At 39.7% G+C, this 26,262-nt stretch overlaps 3 protein-coding genes across 5 annotated transcripts in view; 1 reads left to right on the plus strand and 2 right to left on the minus strand.

Annotated features, from left to right (window-relative positions):
• Positions 1-13,797, plus strand: part of wdfy4 (WDFY family member 4) — a 40,002-nt gene extending 26,205 nt beyond the window's left edge. For both annotated transcript variants that reach the window (XM_072391055.1, XM_072391056.1), the window contains exons 48-64: positions 476-561; positions 647-709; positions 3,711-3,753; positions 3,925-4,044; positions 4,129-4,252; positions 4,367-4,473; positions 5,630-5,780; positions 6,834-6,925; positions 8,128-8,337; positions 8,417-8,537; positions 10,350-10,507; positions 11,242-11,400; positions 11,485-11,664; positions 11,869-12,051; positions 12,458-12,539; positions 13,198-13,327; positions 13,513-13,797. In XM_072391055.1, the coding sequence (XP_072247156.1) occupies positions 476-561; positions 647-709; positions 3,711-3,753; positions 3,925-4,044; positions 4,129-4,252; positions 4,367-4,473; positions 5,630-5,780; positions 6,834-6,925; positions 8,128-8,337; positions 8,417-8,537; positions 10,350-10,507; positions 11,242-11,400; positions 11,485-11,664; positions 11,869-12,051; positions 12,458-12,539; positions 13,198-13,327; positions 13,513-13,576 (2,073 nt within the window). In that variant the 3' untranslated portion in view covers positions 13,577-13,797. The remainder of the gene's footprint in view (positions 1-475; positions 562-646; positions 710-3,710; positions 3,754-3,924; positions 4,045-4,128; positions 4,253-4,366; positions 4,474-5,629; positions 5,781-6,833; positions 6,926-8,127; positions 8,338-8,416; positions 8,538-10,349; positions 10,508-11,241; positions 11,401-11,484; positions 11,665-11,868; positions 12,052-12,457; positions 12,540-13,197; positions 13,328-13,512) is intronic.
• Positions 437-1,746, minus strand: lrrc18a (leucine rich repeat containing 18a). The gene has a single exon (XM_072391057.1). It carries the CDS (start codon positions 1,718-1,720, stop codon positions 896-898), a length of 825 nt encoding a protein of 274 aa, XP_072247158.1. The 5' UTR covers positions 1,721-1,746; the 3' UTR covers positions 437-895.
• Positions 13,798-15,630: 1,833 nt separating the features above from the next.
• Positions 15,631-25,865, minus strand: vstm4a (V-set and transmembrane domain containing 4a). Of its 2 annotated transcripts, XM_072391058.1 has the most exons (8): positions 25,564-25,864; positions 23,928-24,368; positions 18,283-18,336; positions 18,078-18,185; positions 17,948-17,981; positions 17,524-17,672; positions 16,934-17,001; positions 15,631-16,206 (listed from the first exon to the last, which is right to left on the minus strand). In XM_072391058.1, the coding sequence occupies exons 1-8, from the start codon at positions 25,610-25,612 to the stop codon at positions 16,054-16,056; spliced, it is 1,056 nt and encodes a 351-aa protein (XP_072247159.1). In that variant the 5' UTR covers positions 25,613-25,864; the 3' UTR covers positions 15,631-16,053. The 2 variants fall into 2 exon arrangements, with proteins under 2 accessions (XP_072247159.1, XP_072247160.1); XM_072391059.1 differs by lacking the exon at positions 18,283-18,336 and having other exon boundaries at positions 25,564-25,865.
• Positions 25,866-26,262: the final 397 nt, after the last annotated feature.

Below are 26,262 nucleotides of genomic sequence, written 5' to 3' on the forward strand. Positions count from 1 at the left end.
TTTTTCTAAAAACAAGAGTTGTTTTTGTTGTTTTTTGTTTTTCTTGGCTGTTAATCCCCCTTTTTTTTTTTTGTCTTATAATTCACAATGTGATGAAAAGAGGACCACCTAAAAATATACGACTCCAGTCTGATGACAAAAGGCACAGGCATTTTGAAAGTAGCCAGTGAATTTAAAATCTTAGCTGGAATCAGCTCATGTTTGATTAGAATGATGTAAAAAAATATATATATTTTTACACTTAGATATAACATTTAAGAAAATCTGTAATACAAAAAATGACTTACTGAAAGTGAATATGACCGACCGTGTCATATTTTCTGGAAGCATCCTCCCTTTTTTTTTTTTTTTTTTTTTTTTTTTTTTTTAGTTTATTTTCAATGTGGATTAGAATGGGTGAAATGTACTAAGATATGGTGAAAATTTTACAGTTTTTGAGTTGATATAAAGCCACTGTGCCTTTCTGTTGCCACAGGACAATGCTATTGAGATCTTTATGAAAAACGGACACTCTGCTTTCCTGGTGTTCCTGAATAAGGACCATGTCTCTGCATACAAAAGGTGACTCATTCGGATGTACACAGTATTAAAAAGTTTTTATTTCCAGCATTGTGAATCTGATCTTTATTGTTTCCTCTCCCCTCAGGTTAAGCACAGTTGTACCGGCATTAAAAGGCAGAGCTGTTGCTGAGGTCATTGCCAATGCAAAGTAAGCTGCTTGTTGTTACAGTCATTCAAAAGCCATATTTTGAGAATTCATTCATCTTTATTTAAACTAAATACACCAAAATATTGTTTTGTCAAATATTATTATGCTCATGCACATTAAACTGTGTAAGACTGTTTTAAGATTACATTCTTCCCAATAGTGTAGAGCACTTTTGAAATGATAACATCAGCAGATGCTCTGACGTTTGATGGTTTGCTCGTATTCCATCTTCTCTTTTATTCTCCACACATCCTGATTGACCATGGCCACTGAGTTTGGTCTCATCAGTCCAGAATAAGTCTTTTTCATCTTCTCCTCAAACGTATCAACAACCTTTCCACCTATAAGACTTTCCCTTTGCTCTTTACATTTCTGAAGGCATGTCCTACACAGGTCGCTCCCATGGACCACGTACATATCTTCTTTTAGCCCTGACTCTTTCTTCTTCATCCCCTCACCATACCCCAGAGCATATGTGAAAGGATTTCGAGTCACATTCACCTTGGTGATGTTGCGTAAAACTGCTACAAACTCTGGTTGCTTGAGGAAAAGGTTATCGAACAGGCCTAACTCCTGGAGACTGTCTAAGTGCTTAAAGGAGGGAGGTAGGGCATCCAGCTGGTTCAACCCTAGATTGAGACTCGTCAGGTTGATGAGGTGACCCAGTGAGGATGGCAAACCAGCAAAAGTTAGACAGTTATTGGAGAGGTTGAGGTGGGTCAGTCCGACCAAAGTGCCCATAGACTCCGGTAAAGACGCCAGCTTGTTACTGTGCAGATCCAGCCATCTGAGTGACGAGAAGCTTCCGATGTTGTCAGGAAGTGTTTCTATCAGGTTGCGGCTGAGGTCCAGCTCATCCACGCTGGTCAGTTTGAAAAGACACTTGGGAAAGACGGTTATACCCATGTTACTAAGGGTGAGTCTGCATCTTCCGTCCTGAGTCGTCTTTATTGCCTTTTTGGCAGTCTTGAGGGTCACCTTTGTCCCTTTGGCTCCCTTTCCTTTGGGCATCGTACTGCAATGCAGAAGGAATTGCTGAACAGTTCACATGAAATTCTCACCTAAGCCTCCCTTTTGTGGCAGTTGCCCCAAGAGGCTGATTTACAATAATTCATCTAATCTACACACCCACACAGTACTGCAGGAAATAAATGTGTTGCGTGTATGTTTATGTGTAAGTAAGTGTGTGTGGAAGGCTGATGTGATTTATTCAGATACAAGGGCCTATGTATGGCCTGGGGCAGTGGGAAAAGCATGCACTCTGAGGAATGAGAACTTGAGCAGCGCGCGTGTGTCACAGTGTTGTGTCTGCATTAGTGCGTGCTCACCCTGTGTTGCCCATGGGGGTATTTAAGAGCACGACTCTCTAATTAAGGCTAATACTGGGGAACAATAGGAGAGAGGCGACACTGGGTAATACAGCAAAAACAAATGACTGCTGAAGCTCCCTCACCATTCGACTGATTGAGTTGTTTGGCTCTTTCAGGCAAGAACGGCGTTTGTATGCGTGCGTGTAGAACATCAACACGTGTGTTGACAGACATGGATGCACTGTATTATCTGTGTGCGTGTGTGCACAAAGAGTCAAATCAAGACTTTGATAAATGATAGTTGGGGAGTGTAATGAGGGCTTCGCTCTTCTCCCCTCCCTGTCTAAAAGAGCAAGGTGTGTGTCTGTTTGTGTCTGTGTTACACCCCAAGGCCCTCTCTCGCCTCATTCATCATCCTCAGGATGAGAGAGGTTATCCACTGGTGCTTGTTCCCATTACAACCTCCTATAGGAAACTATTGCATGAAATTATTGCCTGCAATTAGATAACACACACTGAGCCAAATAAAATGATTGATTTAGTGTAGTTTTACAAAATTTGGTCAAGACTTTATTGATTGTAGAGAATGGATACACGTATTCTTTTTTCGACTGATTCATTTTATGTATCCTTATTGAGTCTTTCAGCTGGTACCCCTTACTTAAAAGCCTTTTTTCTCCACATTTTTAACACAGATGTAAAGTTGTACTCACCATATTTTGTCTCTGCTTTTCCTAGACTGCTGTTGAACAGATTGATTAGATTCTCTTCAGTTCTTAGCTTGGAGCTCCTGTGAACTGGTACAATAAAAAAAATAAATAAAAAAAAGTCCATTACTTCATAAATGTCAAACACTCTAAGACTACATTTGGAATCTACAGAAGAGGAGAGCAGGAATGTACTGTTTCTAAAGTCGAGGTTCCTCTTGTTTAACAGTGTTACTTAGCAACTGGGGTGTTTGGCGCCAGGCTTTATTGCCATGTTACTAGTGCACAGAGGGAGAGGAGATTTCAGAAGCAGCTGATCACTTTTCCAATTTAAATACATTTGGACTGGTGCTTTGCAAGTAATGAAATGTTCTGCAGAGTTGTCATTTTGCTGAGATGTTCTCACAAGTCAGTCACATGTTCCGGTGGACTTCATCAAAACAATAACAACTAACCAAACAGGGGAAAAAAAGCAGTGCTATGTTCGATAATAAACCATTGATTGTCTTGGCTATGAAGGTGGAAATCTTTTGATAGACTGGTGTTTTTCCTGTTTGATGAGTAATCTCAAAGCTTTGTGAACAAACTTGGCCTTAACCATCTCCAGATTAGGAACACATTTCTCTCTCTTTGAAACATCTCCGCTTGCTCATGTAAACTGCTCACACAAGCTTGGTCACAAACTATGTTTTCACACAACCTACAGATGGCACCGTGTGCTACAATCCCCCACATCCTTACTCTGTATTTATATTACATATTGTCGCTCACCTCAGTCCCATAACTGCTCCTACAGCTGTGTACACACATTTTCTGTTTCCTGAGTCCTGTACTTACCTCCACTCTGCTGCTTCCCAACTGTTACATTTCAAGTGTGGTTGCCTAGCAACACAGCAAGCAAAGAAACTTTGTGTTGGTAGACACTGCTGAGTGCTCTGCCTCTGTTGCTAATGTAAAGTACTTGTTTTTTTTATTGTGCCTTAGAAAGACTCCTGTGGTCGAAAAGACAGCCCTTGTTAAATGGCAGGTAATGCAATAAACACTGCCCCTCACACGTTTTTGTCAGTTGTTTGTGCTCACAGATTCAGCACTTCCTCCTTCACCATCAGCACTGATTATAACAGTTGGTCTTTTATATTTCTTACTTTTCTTATAATCCTATTGCTGTTTGTGTCTGCTTGTTCTTTCTGACCTCTAGAAAGGGGAGATGAGTAACTTTGAGTACTTGATGCACCTGAACACCATTGCTGGAAGGACATACAATGACTTGATGCAGTACCCGGTTTTCCCTTGGGTTCTGGCGGACTATCAGTCAGAGGTAGAATCTCACAACATCTTTGCCTTGAACATTCGTATTGCACAGAGTGTGAGTGTTGCAGGTTTGCTTCTCTATCCTGTACAGATGCTTGATCTGTCAAATCCTGCAACTTTCCGTGATCTGTCCAAGCCAATGGGAGCTCAGACAGAGAAAAGGAAACAGATGTTCATCCAGAGATATGAAGAGGTTGAGAACAATGAGGGTGAAGGTATCTTGTCTCAATTTTTATTCTTTTCACCAGTGCTATTTACTGTCATTTTCAATCACCCCACTCTCTCTCTCTTTTTTTTTTAATCCTAAAATTGCTTTGTCACTATAACAGATTTGTCAGCTCGTTGCCACTACTGCACCCACTACTCCTCCGCCATCATTGTGGCCTCTTTCCTTGTCAGGATGGAGCCCTTTTCACACACTTTCCAAACACTGCAGGTGAGGCCATAGCCAGCAGAAAACGTGGATAAACATAATTAGCATTTTCCTTAAGTTTGCAAACTGATATTTGAAAGAGTTTATGCCAGACTGGATTGTTACTGACCCATTTCTGTAATTAAGTGCTTAAAAGGATAAAGGAGATGATGGATGAAACTCTGTCTGACCGCACCTCATGTCCTTAGCATAAGACCCAGAAGACATGTTCTAGCAAACAGACATGCTACTGCCAATTGCGCTGCATAACTTGACATTATAATTTAATGAAACATTTAATATTTGGGCATAAATTCTGCTCAGAACCAAAGCGTTAGAGTAAATAGAAAAAAAGGTCTCAGAGCTACGGCATCTTGGAGAAGTTTCACTGCCCTTTGCTGTGTCCTTTTGCAGTCTTCACATACATGTAACCACTCATTGATAATGATGTAATACGTGTCATTCTGCATGTTTTGTCTTGGAAAGTTAAAAAAAAAAAAGTTACTTTGTTCCGATACCCACAGGCCCTTCTGCAAACATGTGGCTCCCAAATCTCACTGACATTCGTTGCTTCGTCTTTTTTTTTTTAATTTCAAACATAATGTTGCTAATAATATGAATCTTATATGAGCTATTTTCAACCCTCCACATCCTGTTTTTAGTGTGAAAGCAAATTATAGCAAGATTTTAATATATATGCAAATAATTATAGAAAGCATCTAAAAGAAGCCAATAGAAATAGCCACAGATGTTACCAATTTGCAATACAGCATCCAGTTGATTATAATGAAAAGGCATGCATATTTGATAGTCAGAATAAAGTAATAAAGATGTTCATCTGGTGAATCGGGATGTCTTTTTGTCTTCTGAAGCATATAAGTGGTGTGTAGTAATATCCATAACTGAATTTACATCTCTAACCTGGTTTGCTACTCTATATGATATTTTTGTTCATTGAGGTAATTGTTTTACTCTAAATTACATTCCCTCTCATGAGATTTTTATCAGAATTATGAAATTTCACATAAAGAAGAAAAGCTGCTTTCTAATAGCAGCAAATATTCCACACTTGCACGATGTAAAGTCCTGACGAAGACTACTTTATTAACATGCCTGTTGCACAGTTTGCTTCAGCTGTGTTGCTGGAGGTCTGACGGCGTTGTTTCTGCTCTACCCGTAGGGGGGGTTTGATATCCCAGAGCGGATGTTTTACAGCATAAAGAAAGAGTGGGAGTCGGCCTCCAGAGACAACATGGGCGACGTCCGAGAGCTGATCCCAGAGTTCTTCTACCTGCCAGACTTCCTGCTCAACTCCAACCACATTCAGCTGGGTCAGGGACAAAATCAGATCAAAAACCAAAAATATGCTTTTCCTCTTGACGTGTTTACCTAATATAAGCCGGTTTTCTTAGTTGTTGTTGTTCATTCTTGTCAACAAACCCCATGAAGAGATTAGAATCCAGTCTTAGTCTGGCCTCGGAAGACTTGTTGTTAAGTCTCATCCTTAGTCTAAAGGATGAAAAAATGCGAAGAGATGGCAAAGAGAAAAGCTGAAGTTTAGTTTAATCTCAGACCGCTTGAATTATGATCTGCTGTATGGTTATTACGGTATTTTTGCCAAATGACCACCCAAAATAAGTAGATACCTTCAGCGTTAGATATAACCCCTTGAGTTTCCTCTTTAAAAAAGACAAGTGTTTCCATTCAACATTTTAAATACAGTGAGTTGTTGGCGCAGGTTCCATAACGCACACGTCCTGTTCATTGTGCATATGTGAAGCTGGGAATGGGGGGTGTTCAGTACAGAATCCCTACTCTCCTCAAAACTTTTTGTTGTTTTGTTCTGCTTTCAGAAACGCATTCCGCTGAATTATTTTGGCAATATAAGAGAATGCCTCCAAACAATAAGAAGCGGTATGGCCAAACATATCCTCGTGGGCTATTAACCCTGAAAAACCTAGTTAAGCTCTTTATCCTTAAAGACATGCTTAATTGATTTCCCTCCCCATCAGATATTTGCAAAGCCACTCGCACTGTCTGCATCAGCTAGTTTCCTCTTCTCTTCCTTTAGTGTATTCGGCTTCTTGCGTGTTTCCATCTGTATAATTTTTTGAAGATGCGATGTTGTTCAGGTTCTGAGGTATGGAGCTTTGTACTTCTTGTGTATGTCCTTGTAGAGCACACAAATGAGAAGGGGAAGCCACTCATCAAACGCTTGCTGTGATGTTTACGTCAATATTCGGTGCATAGTTGCTTAGTTTAGAATCTGAATCAATAATAGCGTTGCTCATACACATTAATTTCTCTCGTTTGACTCCGTAGGGTATGTTTTCGTCTGTACTCAAGTTTACACGGAGTGATGTGAAGTATCCATATCTCTTTAGGTTGTATGGAGGATGGTACTGCTTTGGGAGATGTTGAGCTGCCTCCATGGGCGAAAGGTGACCCCCAGGAGTTCATTAGAATCCATCGAGAGGTCAGTGACACCTAACCTCACTGGGCCCGTCTGCTCCAATAGGCCGGCCTGTCCTGTTTTACTGACGATTCCCACAAGACCTAATAATGTTTGTCAGTAGTGTTGGATGTATGTTAACAGAAGAGTCGCTGTTTTTATATCTCTAGACAAATAGCCACTGTACACGTGGTACTGTAACAGTGTTGGGTGCAGTCAGTTTGCCCTTATTCTCTCTGCAAAGCATAATAGAGACATGCCATTCATAGCAGTTGCTGTCTTGTTCTTAGATTCTCTAAAGGCTGTCTTGTCTTACAGGGATTGGTTCAATTCAGTTCTTTGAGTACTGTTTTCAAGTATAATGCCCAATTGTTTTCTTTATCAAGAAAATGCACAAAAAAACATGTATCTGAGGTTTAGATGACAAACACTGAAGGACAAAGCAATTCAAGCAGGCATAAGACTTTCCCTTTTTCATAATGCCATTATTTCTGCTGGCTATTAATGGGTTAAACGTTCCCTCTGTGTCTTTTGTCAGGCTCTTCTTCTCTTAACCCTGTGCGGGGTTGTTTTGTAGCCCTCGTGGTCTGATTTATCTAATATGACCCTCGCTTTTTCCATTCCTGGGGCATCTATGATGGTTATCACTCTGTAATCTACTGAACTACTCATATTCCCAACCATTCTCATAAAATTAGTAACTATAGAAGATTGTTTTTTTTTCTCCCTTCCACGGACAAATTAACCAAAGACAATATATCCTTGTTATAGTTTTTTTTAGTTTCTGTTCTTCCAGTATGGGTTCATTATAGCAAGGATATAGCTGGTCATAATGCCCACTTTCCCTTATTAACTCTTCAAAACCAATCTCTGGCTAATTCTACCCAAATCATTCTTTAATTCTACCACAAAGATATGCTCATAACACAGCTGTTCAACCTCCTCCTGGTGTGGACTCTTAAATTGACTTTTGGAGGAAATCACTCTCTACCTGAATAATTTAATTGGCTGTGCAATCTTGGAGAAGTTTTGTGTGTTCCAAACTCTGATAATACCAGTTTGAGGAATGGTTTTGGGCTCACAATAATAATAAGGAGAGCAGTACACTTCTTCTTTTTTTAATATATATATTTTTTAATACTGTACAACACATATTTAGTAATTTGTGATACTACTTGACTAGATGGCTTTAGTTTGTTCAACAACTCTTGCTCTGTTTGCATTAGGCCCTGGAAAGTGACTATGTGAGTTCCCACCTCCACCTGTGGATCGACCTCATCTTTGGATTCCGACAACAAGGTCCAGCTGCTGTAGAAAGTGTGAACACATTCCACCCTTACTTCTACGCCCAGAGAGGTAGACAAGATGCCAAGGATCCCATCATCAAAAGCACAATATTGGGATATGTCAGCAACTTTGGCCAGGTTCCCAAACAGGTATAAAGAATCCAAATATGCTCATTTATTTCTTGCATGTGCTGTAGGTGTGTCATCTTAATTTGTCTCTGTTTCATAGCTCTTCACGAAGCCCCATCCACCTCGCAGTGGCTCCAAAAAAGAAGGGTCATCACCATGCCACCCAACTCCATTTTTTTTCAAACTGGATAAACTAAAGATTTCTCCACAGCCATTCCGAGGTACAGCTACTCAAACGAGGGGAAAGTGGCTTTAAAAAAAGAAACGGTCACAGTAAATTTTAAGAAAGAGTTTGGGCCCCTGGTGGGTGCTTAATGACATGACCTTGCAAGCTTAACCATACTTCCTTCTAACGATTTCCAGTTTGTTGAGAATCTTGGGCATCGTTGCATATGCAGTCAGAGAAACTGTGGGCCATCAAAAAACCTTCACATGTGCCTTTTGAGGAAAGCTGAGCTGAGAACAGACACTAAACTGTGCCATGTCTTTATAGACTATAGCAGTTACTTAGAGAATACTGGTGGTTGGGTCTTTTGTATTTTGCAACACTGGAATCTTCTGAATGATTCTGAACGAGCCATAGCCCTAAAAGCTGAGAGTTCAAATCTCTTTGATCCCTAAAATCTTTGCATGCTGCTTCTTTTTTTTTTTTAATTTTATTTTCTGTTCTAAAATTGTTTGAAAAATTAAGTTCCATTCTAGCTTAAAATGTTTTGAAGAATACTGATCTTTAATTTCATGCCCTCAGAAAGTCAGTTAATACTCTATTCTAATATTTTCAGGCTCAATCATTTTTGCTTTTGGACAGACTTGTGCATACCACTGTATCTTGATCATAAAGGATTATTTTTTAGGTCTTTTTGTTTTATTGCAAACAGTTAAAGGAATAAACTAAAATAGAATACGGCATGTGGTTAGAAAGCTTAGCCTTCCGAAGGCCAAAGAACACAGTAAAGAAATATGGTTTTAAGTACCTTCAAAGCTTGCTTTTACACTTTAATTTCTTTGTCAGCGGGACACAGAAGGGCCGAAACAAAATGGCTAAAGCATCATCTTTATTGTGCTCCCAACCTGAATGCTTCTATATCTTTAAACGGAAGTAAAGGATAAATTTACTTGTTATCTCACAGAAGCATATTTTTTCAAATAACTACATAAACATTGTTATTTTCTGCTGAGTATACTTTATCTCATCTCTTTGGCACTATTTTGTGTTGTTCCTCTTTTAATTTGTCTCATACCATTTGATGTCCATTATTATACACTAGATGTGCCCTTCTCTCAAGGGAATCATTGAAACACAGGGAGGATATCCATAGATTAATTTATCCTACAGAAGGGTAGAAGGAGCTATCTGTTAGAGCCACAATATGGAGATGACTCTTCAGCTGAGCCCTACTTAATAATCTGAATATCCCTACAGGGCCACTGACGGAGAGGAGATGAGTCTGTGAATGCTCAGGGAGAGATTCCTGCATATTACATTTCATATTAAATCTAAGAGTGTCTGATCTGATCAATAAGCAGATAGAGATGAATAGGAGCAGGAATGTTGAGACAAATGCAGACATAACTTCTTTCTGGGGATTTCAGAAGCAGCGATAGGATGTAATAATTCCTACCCATTCCTGCACGAACAGGTCAATTATAGGCACAATTATGGCCTTTCACACAGTCCCTCACCCACATACTCTCACATGTTTTGTCTGAGATTCAGATGTACCCCCTAGGATCAAGCCTCACTTCCTGTGACTTGGGAATAGAATATCTGTTTTAATTGCCCAGTTTTCTCTGGTCTGTTTAATGAAATTCTTTACAAGTTAACTGAGAACCAAAGTCTTTAAAGTGAGGTCTTTGAAGAGCCATTATCTTTATTCAGCCTGACAAAATTATTGAGACATGCAAAATTAGCTAACCTTTTTTAATTTTTTCACCTTTTTTTCCCCTCTAGTGAATACTGTACTGATTTTAGTGCCCATGTAGTCTAGATCGTCCTATTCTTTCTGACTATATAACTCTAAACCTTACTGCAGAGCTTCCGAGAGGTCCGGTAGGTCAGATAATATGCCTTGAAAAAGAAGTGGTGGTGTTGAAGAAAAATCGGCTCCTCCTATCCCCTCTGCTCGGCTGCTTCTTCAGCTGGGGATTCCCAGACAACAGCTGTGCCTTAGGAAACTATGCCACAGAGAAGGTGTGTATATGGAGATTAAAGTAGGTGAGATTTGCATTTCTTTTGTCAGTGCAAAACATGCCGGCACAACAAGAGCAATAGCTGTGCAGGCCTTGCTTTTAAGATAAGTGTAATTTGATTGTAATGAAACTTTAATTGTAATTGTTGAAACGATAGAAATTCCGATTAACTGCACATTTTACCCACCAATTCATCAGGATCTGCTCACACACCTTTGTGTTACATCCACAAAAGTCTTGACTTGACTTCAGTTTGCAATACCTGCCAATGCCAACCTTTGCTTTATGCACTTTGTGCATCCCTGTAAAATGTCTTTGGAGTATTTACATTACTCTTGTACTTATCCCATAGGCTCTATTTAAGCTTGATTCTTCCACCTGTAAAATTGTGAGCGTGATTCAAATGATATCACACGAAATTCTAGTGTTTAAATATTCTGATACAATCTATCATCTTTTGTTGCATCATTGGATGTTATTAATGAGCATTAATATTCATCATGCTGCAGATGCTCCTACTTAAACTTCTATTCAGATTGTTCTTGAGAAAAAGATCAGTCTCCACTAATGTGTGTGTGCCTTAATTAGTCTCTTTCTTTTTTTTTTCTCTCCATGAAGAGCAACTGATGAGTGTGATAACCACAAGATGAATGATGATTAAGATACTCACTCATAGATAATACATCACTAAATAATGATGGATACTTGATTTTGTTTTTTTTTTTTTATTACCAGAACTTTGCAGTGAGTGAGAGTTTGTGTGACTGGGGTGAGACGCTGTGCGCTGCCTGCCCCAACTTCACGACCGTCATCACTGCAGGAACCAGCTCTGTAGTTTGTGTGTGGGATGTGGCAGTCGGCAAGGACAAACTCAATCACATGAAACTCAGACAGGTTTGTCGGTCTGCATGTTTTTTTTTTTTTCCTTTGGAATAACAAGAACACACACACAGAGTTTGACTCCTCTGTTTTTCACAGCCGTTATACGGCCACACGGATGCAGTCACGTGTCTGGCAGCGTCTGAGGTCCACAGCTTGATAGTGAGTGGCTCCTGTGATCGTACTTGCATTCTGTGGGACATGGAGGAGCTAAGTTACATCACCCAGTTAGCAGGACACACAACCAGCATCTCTGCACTGGCTATCAATGAGCTCACTGTGAGTCCGCCTTCTCTACCTACTCTGTCTCTGTCCATTGAAACCTTTTAGCTTTCTGTCATCATGTCGTTTCCCCTTAACTCACCTCACACAACAAGGAAGGGAGGAGTCTCGCTGTTGACAGTGCGCACATCCTCCTTTGCTTGTTGTGCACGTGTCTTTGTGTGCACATTTGAATGTCAACTCTAAGCTTCTCTGTCCAAGGGTGAGATAGTGTCATGTGCGGGACCTCTGCTCTACCTGTGGACCATGAAGGGCCAACTGTTGACTTGCACTGACACTTCCTGTGGCACTCAGGCAGACATCCTGTGTGTCAACTTCACACAGCGACATGAGTGGGATGCTAGGAATGTCATTGTCACAGGCTGTGCCGATGGGATTATACGGGTGAGTAATTTTGTATGTAGGTATGCAATAATTCAACGGAAGGGAATTTTTCATGTAGTTTACTGTACACTGTTCTATGGTAGCAATTTCTTCAATATTAGCCGCACAGGTACCAGCTTGAATGTTCATTTAAGGTATTAATAACAACATATGGGTTGTGTGTGTTGAGACAGTTTTTTTTTTTTCCTGAGGATTAATATAAACATATACGGCCTCTCTGCAATCAAAACTGCAAACTCGAAATTGTGCCTCACTTGGGAGAGGGTGTCCATGCCACATGCACACATAAATGCTATCATTACTTTATCATTACTCTAAAAGTGTGCAGTGTGCATATGTGAGTTTACTTGTTATTATGTTGAATTATGTCTGTGATTTTTCTACTCGTTATATGTCTCTCATACAGATATGGAGGACGGAGTACACCAGAACACAATTACCTGGCCCTCCAGAAGAGCCTGTGTCCCCAGGGCAAACAGAGAGAGACGGTAATGTTACTGGCAGGAGGATAAGAAATACATATGGATGTTGTATTTACAACAACATAGATAATGCGAGTGGCTGACAGTAACAAAACTTTGAGACCAAATCAACAGCAACTGACATGCAGATTCTCATTCTTAGTGTTAAAAAAAAAGAAAGAAAAGAACTGCTATCTAATTGGATAAATCTGTAAATGTGAGACGATAATTTTTAACCGCTCATCTCAGAGGTAGACAGCTTTGTTTCCAGATGAGGGCTTGTATTGCTCACCCTATCCCTCACTAGTATAAGGGCTAGCAGGAATTATGTTGTTATAAAGTTATTAAACATAGAGGCAGTAAACGCTGATGAGTAATTCTGCTGACGTGTGTGTGTGCTTCTGTGTGTGTATAATTTAGAAAGCAATAATACCCAGATCCAATTTGGCATACGTTGGTTACAGCCCTGCGTCACCTCATAGGAGTATTGTACTTTCCAATTACACTGAGACAAGTCTTTACATAACCCTGAAGCATTGATATTTGGGGGATTTTTCTCTTTTTTTTTTTTCTTTTTTTTTTTTTGGACAATTGTTTTGTCAGGTTCTTTGGGCCAAAGTTTCACACAGCTCAGTTTCTCTGTGATGTGAAAGTCAATGGATGTGTTCTCCTGATGAATCCACAGAGAGCAGCTCATGCCAGGTTAAAGGCTGGAAGAGACGTCTCATGTTGTGTCAAGAGATAAGCCACGGTCAGGCTGTGTCGCAGCACCGCTACAAAACCAGTCCAGCCATCACCGCTCTGGCCATGTCCAGGTACAGTTTATGTTTAGTTACTTTAAACTTCGTTTACTTTTTTTCTTTAATGCATCACACTTTGGGAGCTGACTGAAATCTGAACTGATTTTTCACAAGAACCTGGTCAGAACTCGCACAAACTGCGTTTTGTGAAGATTGCGGTATTCTTTGAAATAAGAATACATTTCCTCTCCTTTGTGCAGGAGTCATGCTACTCTATTGGCAGGTGATGCCTGGGGCAGAGTTTTTACCTGGACCTGTGAGTGAGAGGTGAAAGTGCGTAAGCACATCTCCATGGTCAAGCAACAGCTGCTTCGCACCGGCTGTCTGCGAGCCACTGCGAGCTGTCTTCATGGAGAATAAAGTTACAACAGATTCAAGTGCCAGATTACATGGAATATTTACCTCTTATACAAATATTTAATTCTGTATTTTTCTGTGTAAATATTGAAAATCAATGAATTTGAATAAAAATGAATTGACATTTAGCCAAGTCCTCTCCGGTGTGTCTCTGATAGGAAAAAGAAAAAAAAACCTTAGATCAGTATTTTATTTTAATCAGTTGAACATTTCTTAAAACCAAACTAAAATGAACCAGCTATAATATGCCAGAGCTGTTGGATGAATTTGAATGAATAAAAAAACTTGAATAAAAACTATTTTTACAAGGTTGCCAGTGGATGATATAGATTCCCCTTGGCTGCTTTAAACTGCATGCATGAAACTACATGAATAAGAATAAGACCATGGATACAGCGTTCTAGGACAACTTTTTGAAATGTTACAGTTAGAAGAATCCTTCTCCTCCTAGGAATTGCATGTTAAGCGTCTATTGTGCTGAAAAGGAATGCACACCAGTGAATATTTTACGCTACCAGTGTTGTACCACTTTGCTTTGGTAAATGTCTGTGGCATGAGCAATTCAGGATGTTTGTATGTGAATTGTTTTCTTGCCTTTTTGTTTTTCCACAATGTGTTTTCAGTTTGCTTTGTAATGCGGTACATAACAGCTTTTTTGGACTCTAATTCTCCATGGTCAAGAATGTGTGATGTGGGTGATTTTAAATGTCTTTGGGTTTTGGAGAGGTATGCTTTTATGCTTGTTACAGCTTTTTGTGTGTTTATGGTTACCCGAGGACAGATACGCCTTTTCAGACCCATCTTTGCAGGACCACACACTCCTTCTTAGATCCATTTAGGGACAGACGGTATGAAACTTAACCCTTTCTCACCATCGGCTGTAGAAGAACGCAGTTCTCTCACATCAGTGCACATACTTTATATTCCACATACTGTTGAATTGTTGCTTGCGTTTGTCTCCTGACGGCACTCTCATGCACATGCCCCACTCCTCTCTATCATAAAGGAACGGGTCTCTCTCTTTAACCTTTGTGTGTGTGGCTAATTGTGCTAAGTGGAGTAGCTTAATAGAGTGGAAAATAGTCCTCATAATTTTCCCAGAGAGCGAGCAATGACCTTCTCTAAAGACAACAGCCATCTCCATTCTCTCTACACGGCTGGTTTTATGATATGAGATGTCAAACCATTGGGTTCCTTAGAATAATTAAATCAAATAAATTATTGCACCTAGGCAGAACCATCTTGTAGCCTAACCCAATTATAATGCACTGTAAAGCTAATTATTAACCATGATTACAATTAGGCTAATTTGAATAAATGTAGTCATTAGCGGGTTCATCCCAGTCAGTGAGTATGAACTGTGGGGGATGATGGCCTCTCTCTTAATCTCTCCCACTCGCTAAGTGAGGAGTGTGGATGTGCATCATTCTGTTTCTCCAGGCACCTCCATCTTCATCCCATTTTTCACACTGACCTTCACAAAATGCCCTACACCCCGTAACCTTTTCTGGTTGCTGTGTCTGCTGCTTCCAGGATTCATATTTGCCCGTTTAGGGCTGCGCCGCACTGATCAGACTTTAAAATCAGAGGCAGGAGCTAGTGCTGTTTCTATCCGTTCTGATATTTTATTCGATAATCAACATGAAAATGATTGAAAAGTGTACACATTTGCTTTTTTTTGGTGTGAGTAATATGAGAGGATTGACACTACTCTTGCATTGTCTGCCTGCTAAACATATAGTTGCTTTCAATCAGTCCCAGAATAAGAACCAGAGTAACAAACTACTCCATTGGCAGATTAAGTAGCACATTCTTTTCTTATTCCTCAGGCTGTGCTGCTTTGAACTTCAGGCACTGAAAGCACTCGCATGCTTTGTACCGTATGATTTTAGACCTTACAAAGTGCGATCTACTTTAAAGGGAACATCAAAACTGTACTTGAATAAATCAAAGATCGCAGACCCAACATATTTTTTAATATAGTGTATTAATACAGTAATTATAAATGCACTTGAAAGCTGAGTGTTACAGTGTCTTATGACGCTGCAGTAAAGGTCTGGACAACAGTTTCTTTCCATGCAGTCTCCTGAGTTTATACAGATTAGTTAAGAGCTGAACTATAAACATCTGGCTCACAGGCCAGTGATGCCAACAACCAAAACAGCAGAATTATAACCCCCCCCAAATACTGTTGTGCTGAACTGGAACTGCACAGAGCAAACACACAAAGCCCTCACTTACCAATGGATGTGGCATGCATCCATCCAAAAACACAATACCGAATGCCACACTCCTGGTTCATAAATATAGTCCTTTGTTCGACAATTCAGTTCAATCAGGAGGGCGAAGTTCTGCCCTTGCCAGGAGGTACCGAGTTGCCATGTTTACAGCTGTTTCTCCTGAAAGAGGATCTGAGCATACACGGTGTCAGGGCTGGAGGGCGTGGGGTCAGGGCTGCAGGAGACTGGTGGCTCCTGCCGTGGTCTGACTAACTCCAGCTCTGCGTATGTCAGGCTCTCCTCTTGTATTACTCGAGGCTAGAGGAGGAAGAAAATTTTATGAGAGAAATTTAGCTGACAGATTAAACAAAAAGGAGTCCATTGCAAAAAGAAACACTGCAAAGAATACATCTTGAGTCATTTGTTTTCCAACAAATACTTTTGCTCCACTTACCACGGTAAACATCTCTCGTCTCTGTTTCTCAGCTGCAGAAACTATGTGTTTACTGGGTTTGTAGGAGCTCTTGGAACATTAAGTTTACTTGAAAAACATTTGGTACAATAGGAGTCTTATCCAACATCGTCAGATCTCCCTAATTGGACTAATTCAATCCGTATGTGCGTGCGAATGAAATGCTCCTGAGTTTCATTTCACTACAAAATCTTAAGAACAGCATAAGTAGAAATACTGATTGTCCTTAGTTTGAGTAGTTTCCCCCTGTATACACTTGTTTGACACTTTTATTGTAGATATAAAACCAATGAAGCACTCTAAATAAATAATTGTGTTTCAGAAGCAATAAAGCTAAATAGAATTATCAAGCTCATAACTGAATGAGGAGCTGGCAATAAACTCTGGTAGACAATCATATGGTTGTGAAACAAATTCCCTCTTGCATGTAGCTCTGTAATAACTCTACACGAAGGAAAAAGGTACATGTTTTTAAAAGGGAAAATAAATATGTTATGAAGCATTGTTTGATAAGTGCCTGTGTTTGGACTCATGGACAAACCGCAGGTCGTGTGCTTGAGAGAGGAGACTTACAGGGACAGATCTCCTCGGCTGAGCCTTCAACCTTCTGGGCTTCTGAGGTCTCTTCGCAGCAACAGGCACTGAAAAACAGAGAGAACCTCACTGACTCAAAACAGCTGCCAGGAGGAATGAACCAACAAACATGACTGAGTGTTCAAAGTGAAAATTGTCCTCTACAGCCACTTTATGTCAAACTCTATCGAAGTGTTGTTTAGACTAGAAACAAGAGCTTCATTTGGACAGTTTCCATGTCGTTGTCATTCTTCTTCAAACTATACAGTCGCTATACTGCACTGTACTATAGTCTTTGTCACAGAAGCTGGATTTTACTGATTTTCCACTAGCTCTTATTTTGGGGGGCTGTGACCTCTCTTAGCTCTCTGTGATATTTCCAACTGTGTGTGGAATTCGACATGAAACTCAAATAAACTCAACACAGAAAGAGACTAAACTATACAGGAGTCATTTACTCTACAAAGTATCACTAATCTGATCAGACTAATCCTAAACTCTTAAAAGGAAGGCAACTGGATTTTTCAAACTCTTAGGATTACTATGACCTGGAGACATCCAAGATTAACGGGATCAAGATGGTACTTTACCTTTGGCAGGTGTGTGAAGCAGTGCCTGTTGGGGGGGTTTAGGTGGCATCAGTGTCACTCCTCTGTCAGTTGTCTGTACTGTGTCTTTCTTCTGTGCTCTTGGGGAGGAACTGGAACAACTGCTGGAGCTGGTTACAGTCTCTCCTGAGCTGTAAGAAGCAAAAGAAATCGCATTTAAGTCAAAGATGCAAAAATAATGTTGTGTTGATGTTGTTGAATGGCTTGTTTTTTTTCCCTTTGTTTAAAATATAACTTTCAATGCAAAACTAAAGATAATCAGTTGACAACTTTATAAAACAGAGAAAGCATAAGCAATAAGCAAAGCTCGATAAATCGCAGATGGTTCAATTTCTGTCCACTGATTTCATGAATGTATCTCAAATGTTTTTGTGAGTTTTTTTCTTAATAAAAAGTTTACTAGTACCTGCTTTCTGGACATTTGACAAGAAGGTAACTGGCTGTAGAGAGAAAGAAGCAACAGTAAGTGTTGGTTTTAGCTGGCTTATTTTTTGACAAAGAAGTGTTATGTTACTGTAAAAAACATACGGTTTAACCTTTAAGCCTGTGTCTTCTGTAGAAGTATTGGCAGGTGAGGACAAGGGTGAAAAGGAAGATGGTCAGAAGGCCCATTGAGCAGATCAGCACAGCACACAAATACACATCTGAATGTGGAGATAGAAAAAAAGCATCAAAATAGTGGTATTATCAACATAAGGTGTATGAATTACACAGCCAAAGGGCAAGAGATGGAAACCATACCTGCAAATAAAATCCACAGTCCTTTACTGCTATCATCCTCAGGGGCAAAGTGCACTGAAGAAACAATTGTTACAGAAACGTCAGCAAAAAACACCACATATAGGATAGAGAACTGTGCCCAGACTAAGTTTATTTGTAAATTGCTGATGTCTGTGGGCACTGACCCAATTCAACAGACAACGTCAGTGGTTTCCAGAAATATCCAAACCGCTGTCATGAAGAGAGTCTGCTGAAGTGTCAGCCAAACCCACCACAGACACATGCACACACACACAGGCCTTGGTCTATTGCTGTTCTTGGACAGAGTTTGGGGGGGGTTCCCCAGTGCTTCGCATATCGGCTTCCTTTTGGTGGTCACTTCACGCGTTTCAGAAAAAGAAAGCATATAAAGTTGCTGTGGCTTGTGTTTCGGTTAAGGGTATTTAGTAAGAGGTTGAGGAGAGTGAGCAGACTTTGTCACTGCTCCCTTCATGAGATCTTAAGTCCTTAAATCTTTTACACTTTTATACATATCAATAAGGTATTAGCTGTAACTTACTTCTAGAATAAAGTAAAAAATGCTATAATCACATGTAATCTTTTTATAAATCCAAGAAAGAAATCCTAATCTGAAAGGATTTACATAATTTTTTTATGAGATTGTCACAGAAGTGTAATTCAGTGCCACTGTAATGACCCTGATTCAATTTTATTTTTACTTTTTCCATCCACTGTTAAAATGAATACCAAACCATAACAAAGACCAAAGTGAACATCAGTCTCATTCATCAGATGAGATCTAATGGCAGTGACAATTGGCAGGCGTCTCTTTGCAATGTAAGAAGTTTACATTGAGACTAATGCAAGTAAACCCCACATTTAGCCAGACACTGTGGTTAACCACAAGCTCAACCACACATCTGATCAGTGAGAGCACCCTGAGGTCAACAGGTTGGCTGCCAGAGAACTTTTACGTCTGCACATGTTCTGCAGATGTCTTCACAGTACTAATAGTGTACCAGTGGTGCCACGTTTATACAAAAAAATATATACAGTACTAAAAGGTACAGATGTTGGATTATCTATTTTCCCCCAGTGGCGCAAAGGAAAAATGTGCAATAATAAACCAAGCTGTTGAAGCTGTTGAAGCTGGCTATGTTGAAAATCTGAAGCTTGAAGAAGTGTCTCATTTCAATGAGATTGAATTTAACAAAAGAGAAAAGCAGCAGAAAGAACTTTAGGCTTAAAGGTCCAGCGTAGGGCTTTAGAGACGTGAGAGAAGGCCAACCGTCCTTAAGCAAAGTCGTTTGGATAAAAGTAATTCAGTGACCTCAGTGGAGTGTAGCAGAGTGAAATCTGCAGAGAGAGGGCTTCCCTGGGTTGAAACTTTTTCCTCTTTGTTTACCCTTATAATGTCGGCTCTTGTGTTTCGGGTTCTGTGGTCAGTACATGTTGGAGATGCCTGAGGTTGTGTGGCTTCCTCACTGTGCCCTGAATATAGGGCAGGGCGTTGTCAAATGGCTCTGTCTGGAAGAAACCTCAATCCTTTTCTGGTATAAAACAGTCAATAGGTAAACTGCAACTGTCACATGAAATCATACTAAATTATGGTGCAAAATGAGGATGGTTCTACACTTATACTGTAGATTATCTTCTGATTTAACTTTGTTTTAGTTTCTACCAGGTGCTTTACAAGTATTTTCATGTATAGTAATGTATTCCGTGTTCCTGTTATAATTTGTGAGATGTTGGGTTTTTAGTTTTCTTGTTGCATCGTCCAATGTGATGCTTGTCAAGTTTTGCTTTTCAGGCCAAAGCATGGTATGGCAGAATTATAAATCTTTGTAATTCTCTGATTAACCCCTTTATCCACTGCTGATGAGTCATGTCAAAATCAAATACAGATGGAGAAATGTTTAGTGCTGAACGTGATTTAGATTAGCTCCTAATCGCATTTCTTCAGTTTGTTTGTCATTGATTTTTGCAGGAAACATGGCACAAACAAATTAAATTGCAACATAATTCTCAAGGATGTTTTCCCCCGAGGCTTGCATAAAGGTACAGTAAACCCAGAATGCTGACGTCATGTATTTCTGAGTTGAAGAACACTGCCAGCTCAGCAACACTCCACCTCTTTCTCCCTGTACTCAAACACAGTGTGAGATTGTTGGATGTGTGAGATCACTGTTTTGGGATGGAAATGCCAGAGGTCTGGGGTCACACTCAAATATACAGGTACTACTTACTCCTCATGATGCAGCTAGAGTCAGAGAATACGCACAGCACATTACTATGGGGTCCTTGTTCTTTGGTCAAAACCCTTGTTCTTTCTTTGTGTGGTTGTTTTTAATCTTGAAGAGGATAAGGAGTGAGCTTCAGCTGAATTGGCTGCAAGGGAATTCTTTGGAAAATAATTTTTCATGGAAAACGCTTTCGGAGAAATTAAACTAGAAGTGGTTTCACCGGTGTTGTGCAAACATTTAAAAGTCTAAAATTCCAGCGGGTGTACTTACACTTGAGTTAATTGGATGATTATGACAAAACAAATGATTGAATTAAAATTCATAATTTCTTTGGCTTTCACATGTGGCAAAAAGCAATCTGGCTGTCAAAAAGCATGAATCTTGAACTGTTTTCGCTCCTATTTCATTTTGAGCTCCACCAGGGGACACTGCACTTTAAATTTTGCCTAGACGAGGACCGTCCTTCAGGCAGGGAGGACACTGTTCAACAACAGGTATCAATTGCAGTGGGTATTCATTCCCACTGCAATTTATTTTACTTAATGGCAAGTAGCCCCTGGATTGTTTATGTTCCTTTGCACTGCTATTGCTTATTTGCACATTTATGCTCTTGCACTTTTCATAAGTCTTGGTAGTATTTCCCATTTTTGGTAGGAGCTCTTGACTGAACATTTTCCAGCTTTAGTACATGTGTATGGTGCTACTTATATTGTGTAGTTTTTATTATGACTTTTATTATTGAATTTTAGACTTTTAATCTTATTCATACTGGAATGTATGAATACAAAATTCTCGACCTCTTACCAGAGCACCTTAGAAATTGCTGTGTGTATGAGTAATGGTCTCAAAATCCCAGTTTAAGGCAGCCAAGGCTTCATATATAACAAACCTACAGAACCAATCATGTCAGACTCTTTGTTAGGTTCATAAGCACAGTAGTAGACACTCATGCTGAGCTGAATTGAAACAGGAGAACATACATAATATAACAAAATAGAAATTTAAGTTGAAATAACTTCCTCAAGCTGATGAAGAACTGGTCGCATCGCTGTTAAAACCTTCCCAACAAGCAATTATCCACCTCAACCAAACCCTTACTTTGGGCATGGACATCCTGATTTACAAATGAAGCATTAAAGTCCCATTCCAACAATTATTATGCCCCTAAAAACTCATCTGTATTCTTCAAAAAAATTGCACATTCATAAAAGTTTGCTACCAAAAAAAAAGTTTTTATGACCATTAAACAGCTGGGTATGACTTCACTTTAGTCGATGGGGATCTATAAATATGCTAATGTGGCCCATCATTAGATGAGGCTGCCTATGACAATCCTAATACTGGGCTAATTCAGTTATCAGGATGGTTACTCATTTGCTGTCTACTGCTTTCAACAAGATGAGAAATTCATCTGTCTTTGTCGCCCGCTTCCTGCCCTGCAACCTCCCCAGTATTACCTGCTTCAGTGTAGGACTTGTAAATGAGAGCGGTACAGAGAATGAATACATTTTTTTTTTAAATTGCTTGATTTTTTTTTTTTATGCAGAGGGCTGCCATGTCATTATGCAGTTATTGATGAATCTTGATGCATCTTTTTTTTCCTAAAAAAGGACTAATTTTTTTCCCTTCTTTTTTTAATCCTGTGACTACTTGGTTCTTTCAAAGCACATTATTTGCACAATCCATAATATATTTACTTCCAATATTTTTATCAATAGAATTAATACAACAGTTTCAGTCAGTAAACTGGGATGTTATATTTGCCAACATATTTCCCAGCTTTGAGAAAAGCAACAGGAAAAGTGTGTCTGTAGCAGCCTAACTGTGGTAAATTAACGTGGATTTCAGCATATTCTGAATCAAAAACAGAATCCTAACCAACATCCTTCTATTATGTTCAACAGTCAATTTAATCACTTATTGACTGCTCTTGTTTTGATCACATGGGAATCTATATCCCAATCTTCTATGATAAAATGAGCAGTTATAGTGACATAAGATTCTGTGGCAGTAAGGTATGCATCACATAATAGATCTTTCTGCTTTCTTAAATGATTCCATGATGTCTGTTTTGGTCTCATTGCAGAGTGTGGGAATCCCCGTGTCGATAAATTTTCTCAAGATGGGAAATTCTACCTCGACTCTAACGTGTGCAATATGGTTCAAAGACTGAATACAGATGTGAATCCTTGGAAATTAAAGTTGAGATAGAGTTTGTTTTGTGCTCGGAGTTGGAATGCCATTGTTTGCTGAATGGTCATCTGTTTGACAGCAACCACAGTCGCATGTTTTTTATTTCAGTTCAACATCTTTGGTTAAGACATGAAAGCACACAGAATGTGACTTTGTGCCATCTCAGCCATATAATTATGTAAAATGTCCAGCTGAAATCTCTAAAACACAACAAAATCACAGTGAGCACAATAATGGAGTTGACTTTATTTATTCACATTCTGTACGTCTAAGAACTCAAAAGATTGTATGTGTCCTAAGAATGATTTCTTAGAACTGTACTGGCTGTATGCCGACTGCAAGATGAGTCTCAAGGCAGTCCAATACATAATAGACTTACAACTTCAACAACTTAATTGACAGCCTCTTATTAATAACAATACAGATTGGCACTGCATCCTGCAGCTACTTGGCTGATACCATTTTTTCGTTTGGCATCGTTTGGCATAATTTAGAAATAGCAACTTCAACAGTACCACAGACTGATTATCTACTGGTAAAAAAAAAAAAAATTAAGATAAATTAAATAGCACCGATGCCTACTCCATCTTCATGGTCTTGTAGTTAAATAGGTTGTAAGATGCGCTAATGAACTGAACTGAGTCCTGTGGGTGTAAGACATATATCAATTTAAACATTGAATCAATGTCTTTGGCTTAGTTTATAAATCTAAAAAACTCACTTTTATACCAGATTTAGCTCAGATTTAGACAATTAGAGATCATTAAGATAGAAAATGCTCGGGTTCTTGTCCTATTATAGCTTCTCATTTAGTTATTTCCTCACAGCACATGCAAATTAGCAATGCAGTCCCATCCAGCAAGTAGTCAGGATTGGTTCCTCGAATCTTTTACACAGAACATATAGACTGTTTGACACCTCTTTGATTGTAGGTGGTGTTCTGCAGATTCAAAGCAGAAATACCAATGCAGCTGGTGCTGATGGCTGATTTTGTTCATGATATGTCTTGTAATATATAAAAAATGTGTTATCGACATGTTAACACAGTTAAAAACTTGATTTTTGCTTGAGGGGGGGTTTTCTTCTCTGGCTTAAAGAAGAAAGAAATGCATGTTCCATTATAGTTGACTAGTTGACTGTTGTAGTGGATCAGTAGACCAAGCTGGAAGTGATGCTAATATCTCTCCAAAGCCAAATGTGAATGTGAAAAAGAGAGGAACTTTTTTTTACCTGTCAGCTGTGTGGTGCTGGTGCCATTGGAGGATGCTCTCCATGTGTTTCTGTGTCTTCTGATCTCCTGAACTTTACAGTTGTAAAAACCTTGATCCATTCCTGTCACACTAAAGATCAGCAGGCGGTACACCTCTCCTTCGTCATTTAAACGAAACTTTGGCTGGGGGAAACGCCGTGTGTAGTTCCCGTACAGCTTCATTTTCTTGATGCCCATCTTCACAATCAGAAACTGAGAGGGACCAGGAGGAGAGGTGGGTGGTACTGAGGAGGGAGGCACCAGTGTTGGAGTCGTGAGAGGAGAGAAGAACCAGCGAAGAATGAGGACACTGTTGCTCCTCTTCCTCTGGGACACTAGACAGGACAGTGTCAGGTTGTCGCTCTCCGTTACTATGACAACAGGGCCAGGGGTGACTGTCACATTCAGGGCGTGACATACCTCTGTTGGCACAAAACACAAACAACTCAGGTTGTGTCAGGATTTCTCTTTTTAATCAGAATTTTAAAGATTAGATTTATTTATTTTTCTTAGTGTACATATATTTCTATTGAATGTGTCCCTCATATTGAAATGCTTTCAACCTGTATCGTTTAACATTACTTTCCAAAGACTGTATCCATCTTCTGGTTTATGGCTTTCGATTCAAGCCAAACTATAAAACACATTTTCTTCCAAACATAAGTTACACAATCACAGAATGATGCTTGCATGACTCCTTCTTGCTTTTTTAAATGACTAAATACCTAAAGTTGGTAACATGCCCCACATGGAAAAGTCTGAGTTCATTTTTACAAGATTTTATTTCCTACTAATTACACATAATTGTTGCATTTAGACCAAACTAAACTACACCCACAGTGGCTTGTAGGATTTATGCAGTTGAGGAACAAGCTATCACTGGTTCTGCTTATATGTCATTCCAACACCAGATGGGTATTTAGTCGGAACAGTAAAAAAGCACAAAATGTAGCCACAAAAAAGGGGGGGGAAGAAAAACCTTTGTACTTTGTGTGTTCCAATTTTGCGTCGCTGGACGTGTTTTTATTCTGATGCCAGCTGGGTCAAGTAGGACAAAAGGAGTTTACAATATGTGAGATCGGACCAGCAAAGAGGAGCTACAGGTGGGGAACATTTGTCCACCATACAGTTCAACCCAATACACGCAAGATAACAAGGACCATCTGGTCTCCAATGCTGTCTTGCAGTTCTTTTTCTCCTTGCAGTTTTCCCCCTGGGTTATCAGAGAATTAAAAAAGAAATGAAACACAACAGGACTGAAACAGAGTTCATTTGTGTTTTACTGGGGTTTTAGAGGGCAGAAAACAAATATTGTATGGCAGTTTATAAATTTGCAAATTGTTCTTGGATTTTCACAGATCACAACTTCCTGAGCTCCACAACTGGAGTCCTTTTGCTATTTCAAATTGGCCAGAAGTTTAAAAAAGGTCAAAAACACATGCAAGTTTTGTTTCCTGTGGAGGCAATGAGTGTAAGTTTTTACGTTATTTTCATACCAAAGTTCTACAAAACAAAACTAATCTGTGTGCATGGACCATTACTAGTCTAAACATGTTTTCCTCTCCCACCTATTTGCTCACTTTCTTGCTGCTTATATTGTAAACAAGTTAAACTTACCTGTGATAAGAGCCTTAGTCAGGACAAGGACCACTACAGAGAAGTACATTTTCCACAGTCTGTGAATCCATAAACCCAGACAACTGCACGACACTTACACAAGCAGCTACATTCAAAACAGAGCCTGACTGCACAACCCACCAGAGCCCTTACCCACCATTAACTCTTCCCCTATTTCTCCTCTTTTCTCTGTAATATGAAACAGTAAAGGCTCTGTTCCCACTTAGAAACTCCCACTCTCTCCCTCGCTCTCCCTTCGACTGTCTCCCGAACCTCTCTCTGTCTTTCCCAGTATGTCCTGAAAAACGTAGGAAATGTCATTTCCTGTGTTCCTGTGAGTGGGTCCTGGACTGTGGCCCAACACCCCAAAACTCTGAAGCAGTGGTCATATCTCGTAGTTTGTGTGCACAAGCGTGTGCGGCTGTCAAACTGTGGGCAGGTTTGAGCGGCACATTTCCAAGTAAATCTCACAGTGTTTGGATAATCCCTGCCTCTGATGTCACAGTGAAGCTTGCAAAAAGCAACTGCTAATGTTCATATATTTAAACTATGGGTTTTTTGCCTGTGTGTGTCTGATCGTGAAATTATTTGCATGTATATGTATATGTGTGTGTTTGTGGTGGGACCTCTCCATGACTAGCTGCTGGACAGAGTGGCATGGGCTTGTCTCTGGCTGTGGTCGTCAGACTGTCCCAGCGG

This window comes from Leuresthes tenuis, unplaced genomic scaffold (assembly GCF_036924035.1).
Source record: "Leuresthes tenuis unplaced genomic scaffold, fLeuTen1.0.hap1 SCAF_8, whole genome shotgun sequence".
Classification (NCBI taxonomy): Eukaryota; Metazoa; Chordata; class Actinopteri; order Atheriniformes; family Atherinopsidae; genus Leuresthes; species Leuresthes tenuis.

Coding starts and splice junctions, on each gene's coding strand:
- lrrc18a (XM_072391057.1), bottom strand. CDS start 1,720: ATGCCCAAAGGAAAGGGAGCCAAAGGGACAAAGGTGACCCTCAAGACT.
- vstm4a (XM_072391058.1), bottom strand. CDS start 25,612: ATGTACTTCTCTGTAGTGGTCCTTGTCCTGACTAAGGCTCTTATCACA. Junction 17,673..17,947: donor GTCAAATGTCCAGAAAGCAG/GTACTAGTAAAC, acceptor TGCTTCTTACAG/CTCAGGAGAGACTGTAACCA. Junction 17,002..17,523: donor GCTTCACACACCTGCCAAAG/GTAAAGTACCAT, acceptor TCTGTTTTTCAG/TGCCTGTTGCTGCGAAGAGA.